Source organism: Typopeltis vanoorti, chromosome 3 (genome assembly GCF_054136105.1).
Source record: "Typopeltis vanoorti isolate ZY-2024b chromosome 3, IOZ_Tvanoo_1.0, whole genome shotgun sequence".
Taxonomy (NCBI): Eukaryota; Metazoa; Arthropoda; class Arachnida; order Uropygi; family Thelyphonidae; genus Typopeltis; species Typopeltis vanoorti.
The window spans coordinates 59,437,034-59,454,485 of NC_143551.1; the positions used below are offsets into that span (position 1 = coordinate 59,437,034).

General features: G+C 34.2%; 1 protein-coding gene and 1 non-coding gene across 2 annotated transcripts in view; one reads left to right on the forward strand and one right to left on the reverse strand.

Annotated features, from left to right (window-relative positions):
* Positions 1 to 17,452, forward strand: part of r (carbamoyl-phosphate synthetase 2, aspartate transcarbamylase, and dihydroorotase rudimentary) — a 489,668-nt gene that overhangs the window by 402,547 nt on the left and 69,669 nt on the right. Inside the window, exons 32-35 of the mRNA XM_090390424.1 lie at positions 1,546 to 1,761; positions 6,068 to 6,190; positions 13,652 to 13,766; positions 16,526 to 16,600. Coding sequence (XP_090246550.1) covers positions 1,546 to 1,761; positions 6,068 to 6,190; positions 13,652 to 13,766; positions 16,526 to 16,600 — 529 coding nt within the window. The remainder of the gene's footprint in view (positions 1 to 1,545; positions 1,762 to 6,067; positions 6,191 to 13,651; positions 13,767 to 16,525; positions 16,601 to 17,452) is intronic.
* On the reverse strand, positions 2,568 to 2,638 carry LOC150108183 (small nucleolar RNA SNORD36). The gene has a single exon (XR_016548150.1). It is a non-coding gene; the product is annotated as a small nucleolar RNA SNORD36 (small nucleolar RNA).

Consider the following 17,452-nt stretch of genomic DNA (forward strand, 5'->3'; position numbering starts at 1 on the left):
AAAAAATAAAACTTATCTCTACTTTTACAATACTACTAACTGTTGTTAAGTGAGTTTCCTCCACAGCGCATACACACACACTTGTATAATTGAACTACAAAATAACCTCATGCACTTTCCAGAATTGATGTTTTTGATTTTACCTTTTCATTATCTGATTATGGAAAGATTTCTTGTTCTTGTATCGAACAAGAAATTTTTATTTGACTTGTTTACAAGAAAATTTATTCCATCAGTTCAACAGCATTTACAATCACTTAATTTGCCACAGAAAAGCCATTTTGCTTTTGGACAACCTTTCTGGTCATTTTAAGCAAGAAAATTTTAAAATCTGAAGATGGTAATATGTGTCATCATATTCAACAGCCTTGATCCAACCAGTGGATCAAGGGGTCATTCAAAATTTTAAAACAGTTTACAAAAGAAACTTATTTAAATTAGTTAAGGAAGGTAATTTGTTGGTATATCGGATAAATATTACAGTATTGGGTGCAATTTATGAAATCTCAAGCATTTAAATCATTAAATTAAGATTTTATTTTATTTATTTAAGATTAAGAAAATACCATCCACACACAAGTTCAACATGAAGGTGCAGATGATAAAAGGAGTATGTGAAGCCATAAACAAACTGATTGATTAAGCCTTTGAAATTTTAGATATAAAGCAATTGGTGAATGGATTAATTTGGACAGTCTTTGAATAGACATGATTTATTGATGAAAATTATGAACAAAGATAAATCAAGTCAAAATGAGTCAGGAAGGCAATTTGTTGCTGACAAATATCACACGTCACTTTATTCTATGTGAAAGCTCTACTTGATTACACAGAACAATAAGAAGACATTACTCCTGCTGAAAAAGGTGTGAAATTTTCATTGCACAAAAAAAAAAAAGCTAATGACAGAAAAGCAACCATGCTTTTTCTGTTATTAGCTATCATATTGTTTTCAGTGTGAGCTATTTAATCAGAGTTATTTAAGAAAAGATCCATAAACAAAATTCTTTTTGATTTAAAAGGATATTGAAATTTTTTTTTAGTCTTTAATGTCATATTAGTTTTGTCATTTTGCTGGTTAATCGAGGATTTAGTTATCTGGGGAAGTTCTTTACCAAATTGGGAGTCTACTGTCTTGTGTGAAAAGCATTTTTTATCCAGTTAAACTATACCACTTTAATCCAACAAACGGGAAGCCTGTTATTTACTCTGATCGTGTTGCACATGGCTACTGCATATGTAATTCTGCTATATATTTTAGAATTACATGGCTAGTTCTCATAGTTTTTGATCAGAGCTATTTAAAAAAATATCTTCGTAAACAAAAGTCTGTTTTTGATTATAAAAGGATATTAAATTTTAATACTTGTAACTGAATTTGTAACATAACTTTAAACAGCTGTAATGAAAAAAATCTTGTAAATAGAAGAGAGAAAATCATTAAGTAATAGTAAACTAGTCATTATAAATAATTGTAAATAATAGTTTGTTCACTAATTAATTTTTTCAATATATATATATATATATATATATATATAATTATAGGATTTGATAAATAAGCTGTATCATAATCCTCGGAAAATTTTCGGACTTCCTGAACAACCAGATACCTATATAGAAGTAGATCTTGATGAAGAATGGATTATTCCTTCCAAGCTACCCTTCAGCAAAGCAGGTTGGACCCCTTTTGCTAATAGAAAAGTCAAAGGACAAGTGAGGAGAGTTGTGCTTAGAGGTGAAGTGGTATTTGTGGATGGCCAGGTAAGCAAATGTTTTGTAATAACTGGGTGTAAGGGATAGATGACATGCAATTATTATTGTGCATTGTAGATGTTAAACTGTAGGCTACTATTCTATTCTTTTAGTGCCAGTAAGCCATTTTACTTTTCACTGAAGTTAACATTTTTGGTGGTGATTTTGCAGATTGTATAGTAATCAATTAATGTCCATAAGTCAAGGGCTTAAGCACTCGTGTGTGGCATAATTATCAGCTTAATTCTTTAAGATTATTGTTTCTCTAAACAATATAATAGGGTGGTGGAGGCATAAGGTAAAGAATGCACATCCAGTGATTAGTAATATGTGCAATGAACTTGTTTATGATAGAGATGATCTGACAGAATGGTGTGGACCCTTTTCATTTCAGATTATATTCATAATGATCTGGCAAACACTAGCTAGATAGAGGTGAGCATTTATCTTTTGTAGATAGTAAAAAATTGGAAATTTTCTTAATAGGAGAATATGTGGGTATGAGGTAAACTTCTTCAAGGAATGTCTATAGCTTTGGACATGCCAGAAATATATAGGACAGGTAATATCCTGTGTTCTAGTGAAGTTTTGATAGTGAGAAGCTCTTGTTGTTAGGCTGAAGGAGAAGAAACAGATATTATGTGCTTTATTCATTAATGATTCAACAACCCTGATTTTTTTGGGGTGGTGTGATTGAGCAGAACTTTGTCAACACTAATTGACAAAGTACCAGAGGCCATGCAAGTGAGAAGGATGTCCAAGAATGGTAAATACTCAGAACTGTTGTTTTTCCTGGTGAATTGAATATGTAGGCTATTGATTCAGTGTAGAAAGGTGGTTAGTTTCATTTTCAGAATGATTTCAGGTGCAAAAACATCATCTACATAGCAAACCCAGAAAGACTGCTGAGAATGAATGATTGGGAACAAGGTATCTTCTGGATGGTTTGAATAATAATCTGCCAAAGGTGGAGACAGAAGGCTCCCCATGGCTGTACATTCAAATTTATAGATGTTATTTTTCCAGCTGTGAAATATCTTGATTCTATAACACATTTATAGAATCTATAACACATTAGAGATTCTATAACACATTAGAGATATCTTCACAACATTTGGAGAGAAACCATCACATAGAAGACAAGGAAATGTTGAGAAATAGAGAAACAATATGAAATCTGACTTGAAACATCAGAAGTTTGTATTGAAAACCTTTTTTTTTTTTGAAGAAAAAGAAGATAAAGGAATTATTAATATAAGTTTTAATAATTATATTAATATAATTATTAATATAAGTGACCCTGGATTGACTGATATCTCCACTTAGTATATGGGGAAAAAAAACTTCATCATTCTATATTTTTCATTTGGCTCCCACCCATGAAAATATCTTGTGTAAACCTATAGTACATTAGTAATGTAAGGAAGCTAAGAATATTTTTTATTTATTTATTTTTTACATAGTCCAGAAACTCTGCTTTAGTGACCAAACATGGAACTTTTTCAAGCCACCTCAGGTCTCCAATAAGCAAGCAGTCTCGCACCTGATGATGAAATTCATCTCCCACCTAAAATATATATATATATATATGAAAGCCATTACAGTTCACATTTGATCTCACAGGGCAGAGTCTAATAACTTCATAAAAGGAGCTTATTTAATTATCTATGTTTTGATAGGATTATAATTAATGTCTTGATTAGTAGAAGTCTCTTCCTGTTAGTCATTTTTATCCATTACCACTATTAGCTTTTCCTTATCTGCTTTTGAAATAGATATATGGTTCTTTTCTTTCAGTGAAAGTGATGTACAGAATTTGGTTGTAACTAGGATAATTCTATTCAAATTGTAGTTTGTTAGCATCATCACTTGAAAAACCAGAAAGGTTGCATTCAATATTATACAAAAAATCAAGATACAGAATGTCTTAGGCAAAACTGCAAAATCATGTCCTTTATCTAGTACACCTAGTCTCAGCATCAGTCAATGGACATTCAGAAATGTTAAATACCCATTTATCAGTAGAAATGTTTCCATTCGTAAATTTGTGCTGTCTGAAATATAATGAATCGGTAATATAATGAATACGCCTGTGTGAATGTCTTTCATGAGAGCAAGTTAATGATTGTTTTGAGACATGAACAATGTCCAGTAATTTGCCATCCAAAGTAATAGATATTACTCTTTCAAAATCTGAAAGAATGTATACTAGATGCTAAATTTTTTTAGCAGTTTGAAGTTGGTTCCATACCAGTGAAAAATCTTGTGGGTGTATATAAATGATACAAGCTCCTATGATGTAATTTATTAAATGATTAATTTACTATTTTTTATTTTTTTGTATGATGATACAACAGCTGTGAGCACCTTTTACAGGCATCTCAATCCCCCCCCCCCCCCAACACACACACACACATTTTTATCCGGGCTTGGGACTATAGCTGATGAATCACACTTATGGCTGGGAGGGACCATCTTAAGTATTCCTGGCTGTAATCCTTGTGTGTTCACAGGGCTGGTTTGCCTGTTCTTTGAGACAAAAAACCAGAATTTCTGGGTGACCCCCCCCCCCATATTACACTCGCAATTAATATCACTTAATTTAATGCACACACGAGTCCTTTCAATCCAGAGTCATCCAATACATCAGCATACTGCATCCCATTTGTCATACAATCAGTACATCTGTACATCTTAGTACATCTCATACAATGTACTAAGCAACTTATTTGCAATCTTAATCCTGTCATATGTAGCAACAGACTCACAATCTTTACTCTTTTGCTCTTCTTTTCACCTCACTCAACAACTTTCATCTCTCTCATACCATATTTTTTTCCCTTCAGATCATAATGCCCATATTTTGTTCTGGATATTGCACCCAAGACACATGCTGTTATTGCTCGCTCATCCAGTATGTCTCTGATCATGGAATCACCTATCACAATATTCTTTTTCTCTGTTTTCTTGACACTTGTTTTTGCCTCCTTTTTGCTATTTATCCTGCACTTTTTTGGTCTCTCCAACTGAAATTATTTCAGCTGTTTCATCAGGATTTTCACTTCATCTGTGAATGATGCCAGCCTGGTTAGATTGATTGGATTACATATCCACTTTCCAGCCAACTGGCTGTAAGGATCAAATGTAATGGTGACATGGGTGTTTGTCAAGGCTTTAGGTGACTGGCAATTTATGTTGCCTACTGGAAGACCATTACTTTGTTTTAGAAGTTGTAGTGACTTGGAAATGTTTCATATTTGGTCTCTAGGGTAGAGTTTCAATATTATCCAATCATTTAGGCCAGCCTGTCATTGGTAAGATTCACATAAGAATAAAGTGTACCACACAGTCAGGATTTGTGGGCACCAATACATATTTGCTTGTGGCTAATATTCTGCCTCTTCAAGATGCGTGCTGAACTTGCAAAACAATAGAAACATAAATGCCTTTTGCTTTTGTTCTCCATTTTATTAACTTGAAGATGTTCAGATATTTGCTTCTAAAGTTTGTTCTAGGACTGTGTTGTACTGCTTGGAGCATGTTATTTTGAACTTGAGATGATTGTATCAAGATGTCAAAAACTTGATTAGCAACAGCAGCTCTTGCTCTGTAACAAAAGCTCCAAGTGCAGTGAGTGTCAGCATGCTCTTTGTTTAAAAATTTAGATGGCTTCTTTTCACTAAAAGCTTATTTTAAACATGGTTGGTCTAGTTCCACAACAGAGAATGGTTTACAAGCTTCAAGAACTGTGATTTGAGAAGACTGTGTGACAAGAACAAATTACATTTACACTGCTGCGGTAACTAATGGCTGAATCACAAAATGGCTAACTTCACTACCCATCAAACCCCTGTTGATGAAAATCTTTTGTTTAAAATTTGCTCATTGAATCCCCCCCCCCACCCCCAAAGTTGGGCAGATTCTTTCTAAAGCATTCAATACAGAGAAATTACCCAACAGCAAGGCCATTAGAAGGTGTGAAGTCAGGCAAATAATATAAAGATCAGGAGGAAAATAATCCTGCCATACTTCTCAGCCAGTTTTACATTGCACTGTCATTCAATAACAGTAGCTGTCTCTCCAAACTTCTTCATATTTGCTCAGTTGGTAATAATATTAAAAGTGTCTTTCATTGATTACTTTCACATGGTAACATTTTTCCTTGAAATAAACTATATAAAAATTGAATTTTTGATGGAATAAATTCATGTATAAGAAAAAAAAATTAGATTATGTTAAAATATTGCAGTCTAAATAAAATAAACAAAAAATTTATTCATTTTCACAATCTTTAAGCTTATTTATGTATTTTTAGCTTCTAGTTGAGCCTGGATATGGTCTTGATGCTTTAAATCAGATGTCTGAAACAGAATGCCAGGAGCGTTTGACAGTTCATGCTACTAGTTCAGCATCTCCTGTTCCTTTGATACATTCACAGGTGAATTTGACTACTTGTAATTTACTTCATATATATATATATATATATCTATATATAAAAGCCATTGTGAAAGTTATTCAAATGATGTATAATTATAAAGTAATAAAACTGATTTTCAGTAGCTAAGATATAGTGAATAGGATAGTTTCGTCTGACATCTTTTGAATATTTTGACGCATCAGATTTTGGTGTTGTCCAAGAGTCAAAGCTTAGATATCTGGGAGGAGACCTTGCATGGCCTTTTAAGGAATGCAGAGAACTGACTTATGTCCTATCCTCACCTTTTCTTAGTGCATTTCATCAACCAATTAAACAAGGATTCCACCCTACACAGTTCATCAGATTGGAAAAATTGGATAAAGAGACTTATTTGTGCTTATTAGAGAAGGCAGCTGATGCAAAGAAAAAAGGCAATTAGTCCTCATTGGAGATCTAAACAGTAGAATAGGAAATGAATACCTAAGTACCTGCTGGATCTCTCGTTAGGGTCACATGGAGAGAAAACAGTCTCACTCTGTTATTGTTGATAGCAATATCTTCATGCTGTTTCAGAATAGAAAGAGATCATTTAGTTTTGAGCAAGATAAAAATGATTGTTATACTGAAATGAAAAATATATAAGAATGTTATAAGATCAAAGTGGACAGCTTTCAGGGGTGAACTGTAGACTTAAATATGCAAATAATATTAGATGAAGAGAGTTTGAAAACAAAACTTTAGAGGCTCACTAGCAGACTTTGGGAGGTGGGGGAGAGACTCTTTGATGCATCTAGACTTGAAGTTTACAAGGATTTAAAAAAAAAAAAAAAAAAAAATTCAGATGGACTTGCAGTCTGCAGCTACTCACCAGTTGGCAGAATTTACTTACCACATGTGAGTGAGCAAGCATATTTGTCAAGCCCTGATCATGAAGATGGTAAAATGTTTTCTGTCTATTGAAAAAGCTTAGAAATGAAAGACAAGTACTCTGGAAGGAATTAGATGATAAAGATATTCTAGATGTTTGGCACAATCTGAAATATTGCTAAATAACACAAAGTGACAGAACAGTGCTAGAAAATATTCAAGGAATGCAATCAGGAGTGAGGTAGGAAAAACCATTCATTACCTGAAATGATGAAAGGTATCTGGAGGAGATTATTATTATGGGCGACTCCAAGGAGTCCTTAGACTCATCGAGGGAGGCCCTAAACATCATGTCCACACAACTCTTTGACATTCTCACAGTATCTATCATACCTTGCCTTCAATTCATTCACTGTCATAGCATCCACAACAGACTCTGGCAGCTTATTCCACTCATTTACCACTCTGAAAGTAAAGAACCCAGCTCTAACCACACTCTTGCCCAGCTTCCATAGATGTCCCCTAGTCCTCCCACCACCAGTCCTGATCTCAAAAATATCCTCTGAATTAATCCTGTAGAAACCCTTCAGCAATTTGAATGTCTCAAACATATCTCCTCCTTTCTGTCTATCAACCAATTTCTGCAACCCACAAATCTTCAACCTGTTCTGATAAGGTTCATTCCATAGACCTGCTATCATTTTGGTCACTTGCCTCTGGATCCTCTCAACCTCCTCCCCATCAAGAAGAAACCTAGTGACCAGATCTGGCTACAGTAATCAAGATGAGGGTCTTATCAAGGCTTGGTACAGAGGAACAATAACTTGCTTGTGTCTGCTCGTCAAATTATTTTTCAGCAACCAAGTGTTTGATGAGCTGATTTAGCCACTTTTGCAATGTTGCCCCCTAAACTTCATCTCCCTATCCACCAACACTCCCAAGTCCCTGGCCTCATCAATCTCCTGGAGTACAGTTCCACCAATGTGGTATACTGCAACTAATCTTTTCACCCCAAAATGCATAGCCTTACATTTTGTCGCATTAAATTGACATCCATTCTCCTTAGCCCAGACCTCCAATCTATCCAAATCATCCTGCAAGATTTTGTCATCTTCTGCATTCACTATTGCCCTACCCAACTTTGCATCATCAGCGAACAAATGAACCATTCCTCTTAGATCCTTTCCTATATCGTTAATGAACAAATTAAACAGCTGTGATCCAAAAACAGAACCCTGTGGCACACCACTAGTCACAAGCCATCTTTTGGACTCTACTCCTGAATAAACTACTGTCTGATATCTCTCCATCAACCACCCAACCATCCATCTCACCAACCCTTTATCCATTCCCATATGTTGCTGTTTACAGATTAGAATTCCATGTGGTATCCTGTCAAAGGCCTTAGCCAGGTCAGCAGTATCACTGTAAACCCATTACCCTTATCCAGTTCGGCTGTCACTGTGTTATAAAACTTGAGCAAGTTACTGAGGCATGATCTACCCTTCACAAAGCCATGCTGTAACCCATACAGTATCTCATTTTCATCAATCCATTCCTGTATTTTTCCCTTGACTACTTTCTTCAAGACCTTGACAACGACTCCTGGTATGCTGATCGGTTAGTAAATTGCAACAGTAGTCTTGGATCCTCCTTTATGCAGTGGAACTATTTTCCCCTCTTTCCACACCTTCGGGACTAAACCAGCTCCGAGACTCAGATTAAACAACATGGTCAAGGGCACTGATAAATCTTTAGCCGCTTCACGTAAGACCCATGCCGGTATACCATCCAATCCCACAGTATTCACATTAAGGTTCTGTAATAGACTATTCACCTCCACTTCATTCACCACAATTCCCATACTTCATTCTTTCAATGGCACCACCTGGATGATATACTCTTGCAAAGTGCTCACTCAGTAATTCAACTATATCAACTGATTCAGTGACCTCCTTGCCATCGGCATTCCTTAAAATCATGAGATGTTAATCAACAAGATATGCTCAGATATGGAGGTATAAAAATTTTACAATAGCTGCACTGCATTTGATCAGAAGAATGATTTGGAGGAGAGCTCATCTAAGATGAGAAATAAAGCCATGAGAATTAGGGAAATTTACCTACCAAGTGTTCCAGATAAGATTTACGCATACATAGTTTTGAAGAGGGGTCAAGCTGTGTTTGGGCCAAATAAGGATTGTTAGAATCAGTTATATGGTATAAATAGAATTGAGCAATACGTGGTTTGTATTTGAGTTGTAGGCCAGCAGTTAGTTAAGAAAGATGACTTGATGTACAATCAGCTGTAAGACAAGTGTGCACACCATCTTCATTGTTCTTCATTCATATTATTATGAAGCATTCATCATTTTATGGAGGAAAGTGGCATTAGCCTGATATCAGAATCGTGGATATTAAACTGAACTCTTTGCTTTGTTCAAATATCATATTAATAATCAAATCCAGTGTACATCTCCAGGATTCTTTAACTAAATTGAATAACAGCTTGAACAAATTTGGTATGAAAGTCAGCTATAAAATGACATACTGTGAACGTAGGTAGGAACATTGAAAGCATGTGCTGCATCCTGAATAGAGAATTTGTAGAATATTTCACCTAAGACATGACATGATTTTTAGTGAAAATAGAAAATTAAATCTGGAAATAGACAATAGAATAAGTGAAATTACTTGAGTTAACATATGGCAGCAATAACAGAGCCATGTTAAAAATAAGGATATGAGGAAATTAACATTGTTAGCATTCGATAAAATGTGAATAGAGCTATTCTAAGGTGGGAATAGCTTTATTCCCACCTGAAAATATAACAGAATGAGAGGGAAAAGATTTGCAAAATGTGGGTGTCAGCAGACACCTGCCTGTTTTGCTAATTATTTAAAAGTATATCATCTGCATAAAGTAAAGATCTGAAATTAACATCTCCAATTTTGATATCAGGTTTAATATCACTTTCCTTTAAATGTGATTCATATTGATGATGTATAACAGTGGAGATAATGTACACCAGGGGCAACCAACCTTTTATGTTCCATATGCCAGTTTTTTCACCTACGAGTTCAGATGCACCATGCACCTTAAAACTCCTGTACCCTTAAACTCCCTGTAAAAATTTTAATATGAATATATTTTATATTTTGATTTGGAGAAAAGAGCAAAGCTAATAATAATGGCAAATACCTGTTGGATTTCTGCTCAGGATATGGACCGTTTATTACTAACACAATGTCCCAACATAAAAGTGTGCACGGAGAGAAGAGGCAAGGAATAAGAAAAGTCTCGTTGACTTTTCTTATTCCTTCTTGTTGATAGTGATGTGTTCTCACTGGTGCAGGACACTAAAGTGTACAGAGGATTTTGAAATTGGAAGTGATCACCATTTAGTCTTGAGCAGGATAAAATCGAATTTCATATTGAAAAGAAGAACATGTAAGAAAGTTTTAAAGTGAATAAAAGTTGAGCAGCTCACAGATGTGAACTGTAGACTAACATACACAAAGATTATTGAAAAAAAAATGAAAGAGTTTGAGAACAGGAACCAAACCTTGGAGAGTCAGTGGCAAATCCTGAAGAAAACATTGATTGATTCAGCCAGAGAGGCATGTGGTGAGGTTATCAGCAAGGATAGAAAAATCAGAACCTCATGGTGGACACAGGAAATTAAAGAGGCAGTGAAGGAAAAGAAGAAAGCATATCAAAAGTTCCTGTCAAATAAGTCAGCTTGTGCTCTTAGAGAATACAAAGACAAATGTAAGAAAGCTAAACACTGTGTAAAACTAGCTAAACAAAAGTTGTGGGAAGACTTTGGTTAATAGAAAATAAATATCAAGAAGGTGGCAGAATATTCTGGAGGCTATTGAAAAAGCTCAGAAATGGAGGAAAGAGTGCTGTTTTTACAGCACTCTTTCTTTCTATGTGATTAGAAATGATAAAGGTGACATGAAAACTGGAGAGAAAGATATCCTTGAATCATGTATGGAGTAATTACTTCGAAAAATTGCTAAATGAAACAATCAGTGACAGCACAGTGGTAAAAAAACACTGATAAGGCATGCAATCAGGAATACATATCCATATTTGCAGTAGAAAACCATCAAAAGCCTGAAATGTAGAAAGGCAGTGGGAGTAGATGATATTCGACCAGAAATGCTAAAGTTTGGAGGAATAAAAGTCTTCCGGTTGCTGCACTGCATAATTTAGAAGGCCTGTACAGAGGGACGAATTCCAGATGATTGGAGTAAAGCTCTCATAGTACCCATACATAAAAATGGAAATAAAACTGAATGTGAGAATTACAGAAGTATTTCCCTACTGAGTGTTCCTATAAGATTTATGCAAGAGTATACTTGGGAAACAGTTGAGAAGAATTGTGGAAGGGAAGCTTGGTGAAGAACAAACTAGGTTCAAGGCAAATAGAGACTGTCAGGATCAGATTTTCACTTTACAACAAATAGTTGAGAAATCGTGGGAATATAACAAAGATCTGTATTTAAGTTTCATAAGTCTTGAAAAGGCATATGACAGGGTGACAAAAGAGAAGCTGTTCAAAGTACTACAGTTGTATGGTGTCAATGGAGCATATATCAAGCAATTCTTAGTCTTTGAGTTGTAAGTCAGCAGTTTGAATTGAAGGAAGTACAGGAAGATGGTTTTATGTTAAATCTGGTGCCAGACAAGGATATACATTATCCCCTCTGTTATTCATTATCTATATGGATCACATTATGAAGGAAAATTTAAGTAGAACGATGTATACTTTTAAATAAATCTAGTACATATCTGCAAGATTCCATGACTAAATTGATTAACTGTTGCAAAAGATTTGGTATGAAGGTCAGCAATAACAAGATAAAGACAATAAAAATAGGCAGAAGCATTGAAAATATCAACTGTATTGTGAATGGAGAATCTATAGAACAATTAAAACATTTCAGCTACCTAGGCACAATTTTTAGTAAAGATGGTAAATTAAACATGGAAATAGACAACAGAATCAATAAAATTGGCATGGTAGGAAGTCAGCTGAAGAAATTTATATGGAATAAGAGAGATATTAGTCAAAACACTAAATTAGCTGTATACAAGACAGTGTTCAAATCAATTTTAATTTATGGATCTGTGAGAGCTGGGTTAGAAACAAAAACGCTTGACCAAAGATTAGAGACCACAGATATGAGAGTCCTGAGAAAAATTAGAGGCATGAACAAATGGCATCAGTGCAATATCATATTAAAAACAAGGGTATTAGGAAAGCACATGAGACAGTTTGCAACCAGGAATGTGTTAGCAGAGCTAATCTCAGTTGGTTATGGTCACTTAAAAAGAATGGGAAAGGAAAGATTAGCAAAACAGGTGTTCTCTGCCAGGTTGGCAGGAAAAAGACCCAGAGGAAGACCAATATATAGGTTGATTGATATAGTGAAAAGTGCTTTAGAAGATAGAAATATAAGATCTGATAATGTTGGAGTCTTGACAATTAACAGGTTGATTTGGAGGAAAATTGTAGATAGAAAGTTAGTAATGATGGAAGTTTTTCATGTAGTACTATCATATCCTGTGCACCCCTTGAGGGTACATATCAGGAATTTGATGATGATGACGACATAGAATTCATGCTTACTATCACCTTCTGCTTTCCTTTTGCACTGTGATTGAATATAAAATGAAGGCTTAATTTTTCAAAAGGTACAATGCTGCAAATATTCATGAAGGACTCACAACTCTGTAGCTCATTTTGTCAGTCAGTTTACAACTGATATAGTATCAGTTGTAAACTGACTGACAAAAACCTGTGATGCACTGCTGTTGCTAATGCTTGGCACCTCAGGATCAGACAAGCGATTGTACGAAAGATGAATACGAAACGATGAAATTGTTGAAAAATAATTACTAAGTTTTAGCTTATTTTTTTATTATTATCATTGGTTTCCAATGCACCACTTTGGACACACTCCATAGGCTGGTCATCCCATGTCTCATGCCTGATTTAACATCAGACCATCTTCCTTATCGTCTCCTTTAATTCTAACCGCTGACTTTCAACTCAAATATAGGCTAAGTATTGCTTAATATAATTTTCCATTAAGGAAGAAAATAAGAGTATGAAATTGTAAAAATGAAAATCTGGAATTAATATTTAAATTTTTAAATGTTTTTAAATTAATTTCACTTACTTGAAATCTTCATAATAAACTGAATATGTGCAGTCTGTTCTGTTTAAAAAACAAAATAACCAGAAAATTTCTGCAGTCAGTCAACTTTATAGTTTTTCATCTCCATACAGTGAATAAAAAAAAAAAAAAAAGCTTTCTCCCAGAAAACAGACTGGTCTCATAGCCTTAGGTACTTCAGTTTTATTTCCAAATTAAACTTTGCAAATTCTACAAAACTAAAGATTATTTCTTTTGAGTTGAATTCACCTATGAACCAATGTACTCCGTTTATGAAACCATGATTTTTACAGCATCAGTTTAGATATCAGAATTATGCATAATCTTTCTTTTGGTGAAGTTTAGACTTGTGAACAGTAGTTAGAAATAAATTATCTTAATAATCATCATCACAAGTTAACTTGACCTTAAATTTATAAATAGGTTTCTGGTAATGTTTCACCAAGAACAGCAACTCCTGTTCCTTTTGTTGCTGTCGACCATATACCAGTTTCTAGTATATCCCCTGCAGATGGCCTACAGTCTTCATCCATAACAGGTAGTTTTAACTTCAGTTTTTCTTTGTTTCTAAAGTTTTAAATAAGTCATATCCTCAGTTATTTTAATTAATATCTAAATAGTTAATTTCTTAATGTTAGTTTAGCCATAATACATTCTTTTTTCTTTTAGTCTTTTATGAACCAATGTACTCCATTTATGAAACCATGATTTTTACAGCATCAGTTTAAATACATTCCAGTACTTGCAATTATGGCAGTTAATTTTAAATTCTGTAATTTTTTCATTGAAATTTTTAATTGTTACCATATACACATACCGGCCACTGAATTAGAAACTTTTATGCAGGCATACATAAATGTCACTTATGCAGTAACTATGCAAAATATTTAGTCACATGCATCACCATGTGTTCTAGGCAACTATTTAAGGAAGCTGTTGGTCTGTAATTGTCAGTAATCTTGGTCGCAATGGGAAAACAAAGGATCTTTCAGAGTTCGATGCTGGACTTACTGTAGGTGCCTGTCTGGCTAGAGCTGTGATTTTGAAAACAGCAGAGCTGACTGGTTTCTCAAAACGTGAGATATCGGAGGTGTTTAATCAGTGAAAAAAATAACTTGCATTGTATAGAAGCATAACTGTGATCCTAAGACAATCTGTCAGGAATGAGATTGCTGTCGCCTGAGAAGGCTTGTGTGGACTAACAGAACTTACAATGTGCAGCAATTGACCAAAGCATTTAATGAAGGCTGTTCATAACCCATATCTCACCAAACTATGCACAGAGAATTGAAGAGGATCAGTATTAACACTCGCATGCATATACATAAAATAAAAGTTTCTAATTTCGTGACTAATATAAAATTGTAATACCACAACAAAACAATAAATAGAAGAAATTAGACTAAGCCTAAAGAGATGCCCTCAATGGGAGGTCTATGAATTAGTTTCCCAAATCCTGGAAAGTTTAACAGTCATATTTATTTAAATTAGGTTAATTTTTTAAATCTGTTGCTGATTCGGAAAAAAAGTCTTTCAAGTTTTTATTTGCCCCAATGAAGAATGGTAATTGTTTTCCATTTTGATTCTGTAAGGCATCAAAGGCACGATCAACTAGCTAGACCTGGTTGATCATAGTTGCAGTAGCGAATGTATTTTTTGATCTAATAGACAAGTGTAGATGTTGAATTTTATTCGTAACCTATTTTAACAGTATTATAACACCAAACCAACTGAATGTTTTTTGTTTTGCATTTTTGTGTTCTCCAAGTTGGATTTATAAAGGCTTTTCAAACTGGAAATGAAAGACTAGGTTTATTTGTAAGTGGCAGGGTTTTACCATTGGGGGGGGGGGGGGGGAGAGAAAAAAACAAAAACAGGCCAGACAACACTTGGCTTGCATTTCACAAAAAATAATGTAAATATCCCCAGTAATCTTGTTTCTGTGACATAATTATAAATAATGCTGATAATTAACAGCTGCCAAATCATTTGTTTACACATTTGTGATTGTGCTTATTAGCAGTCATTTATATACTCTTCATTAATTGAACAGTGTTCTGTATGCTGAATTCTCCAGGAAATGAACAAGTATGAACGGATATGATAGAAACATTTAAGTTGCTTAAAGGGTTTATAGGATTGGTGTAGAGGAAATGTTTCAGCACTTGGCTGTGCAGGGGCCAGAACAAGGGATCATCTCTGGAAGTTGAATAGAGGTGTGGTTAGTAGGGGTGTGAGCACTAGATTTTTTGCTTGGAGAGTTATGAATAAGTGGAATAGATTTCTAGAGTCAGTTATGAGGGCTTTGTCCATTAATGGGTTCAAGGATAGGTATAATAGATTGAGTGGATAGTTTTGGGTCTCCTGCGATGGGTCTTCAGGCTCCATGAAGGTGCCCATACAATAATAATATAGGTAGGAGTTGTTCCTTCACATCTGCACTATTTTAAATAAGAATCAAATCTCTACTAAGCACACTATGCAGTAAATGATGGCCATTTTAATGCTACCTTACTTTATTAGTCTTGAAAATATCAAAATCACATTTGTGTACCACAGTTTTATTATTTTCATAATCTGAATATGTTTGAGTTTATGCCAGTGTCACAAATTTCACATAAGAGCTGCAGAAATGTTAACTGCTGAAAAATATTTTTTTTTTCCATACTAGTAACTCAGTAAAGATATCCACAAAAAAAAAATGTTATATTTTTCAGTTAGAAATAGCAACAGAGGGTCCCATTAAACTGTACCTTGTTACTAAAATTGTAATAAGTGTAACTGATTTTAGTGCAGTATTAATGTGATTTGCCAGAAAAATTGGGGGATGTTATATAACACAACACCAGTGGCTAAACTACACAAAGGTCAATAGAATTCATTCAAAGGACAAACTTTGTAGTACATCTGTGAATTTGTTTTGTTATGTAGCCATTTAACATTATAAATAGTAAATGCATTGCATTGTGAGCATTAAATAAGTGCAGTGTTTTGCATTTATCATTTGCATAAGAATAAGAGTATGCAGGAGAATAATAAAATCTTGATTGAAATGCTTAAATTTATATCTTAACTGTATATTGTTCTGTGTGACATGTTTTAGGTTGAATATAGTAAGCCTTTATAAAATTTAGATTGATATTAAATTGAGTACAAGAATCCACGTCATGCTGATCTGCAAACTTCAGAAAGTATTCTTAATAAATTCAAAACCTAAAGAAATTTAACTTATGAAATCTAATTTGTCCAAGTATTTTTTTAGGTTTCCTAACTGCATCCTTTTGACTTTATGTATAGAAATGAAAGAAAGGTATCTGCATCCCTACTGGCAAAGTCATAACACCCAAGGAAGATTAGAAAGATTTGGCTCTGGTAAGGTTAAAGCAGCCGAAAGGTATTATTTATCAGTACATGATGGTTTCATTCCTGTCCCTATCTTGGCAAAGAGTAAGTTGGCTTTGCATGACAGATTCATTGTCAAAATCATGTGTGTCATTGTTTGGTCTGTGTTGCCTGTCCTTTATTTTGATATGGCTTGTTATTTGTTGTCTTGCTTTTTTGTTCTCAGTGTTTTAATGTCATGTGTTCCCCAGTCTTGTTTTCATTGTGTTAAAGCCAATGGCTACTAAGGCATGATTGCTTTATTTAACAGTACTGAATAAGTTCATTTTCCTTTGTTAGAAATGTACTTGGGCTTATACATAATTTAGGATTCTTTCATACATCAATTCATTTTACAACATTCCACCCCTCCCCCCAGAAAAATGATTTGGGGGAGGGAAGTTACATGGAAGTTATTTTCAAATATAATGAGATTCTGTAAAGTAATATCCCATGTGTTTATCCATAATACTAAAAAAAAGTTTGTCATGTGAAGTCTTCTGCCTTGTGTGCATGTCTCTGTTTGCATAAATATCAGCAGAGCCTGTGCTTTTAGTTTGTTTTTTTATACTGAAATTTGCCATATATGCAAATTCCTTTTTTTCCCCATGCTGCTAAACCTGAGCTTATGGTAAGTTTGTTTCTGCTTGCTTTTGTTTTGTTGTTTGAAATATGAAATTGGAAAACTTATAACTACAGAATATGTCATCAAATCGCATTTGTTTATTGAGATAATAAACAAATGACTAAACAACTAAAATATTTTTTTCAGTCTTTATAAACTAGTTCTTACCTTTATATGCATTACCTTTATTTGCAACTAGCAGAAATGTTTAAATGATA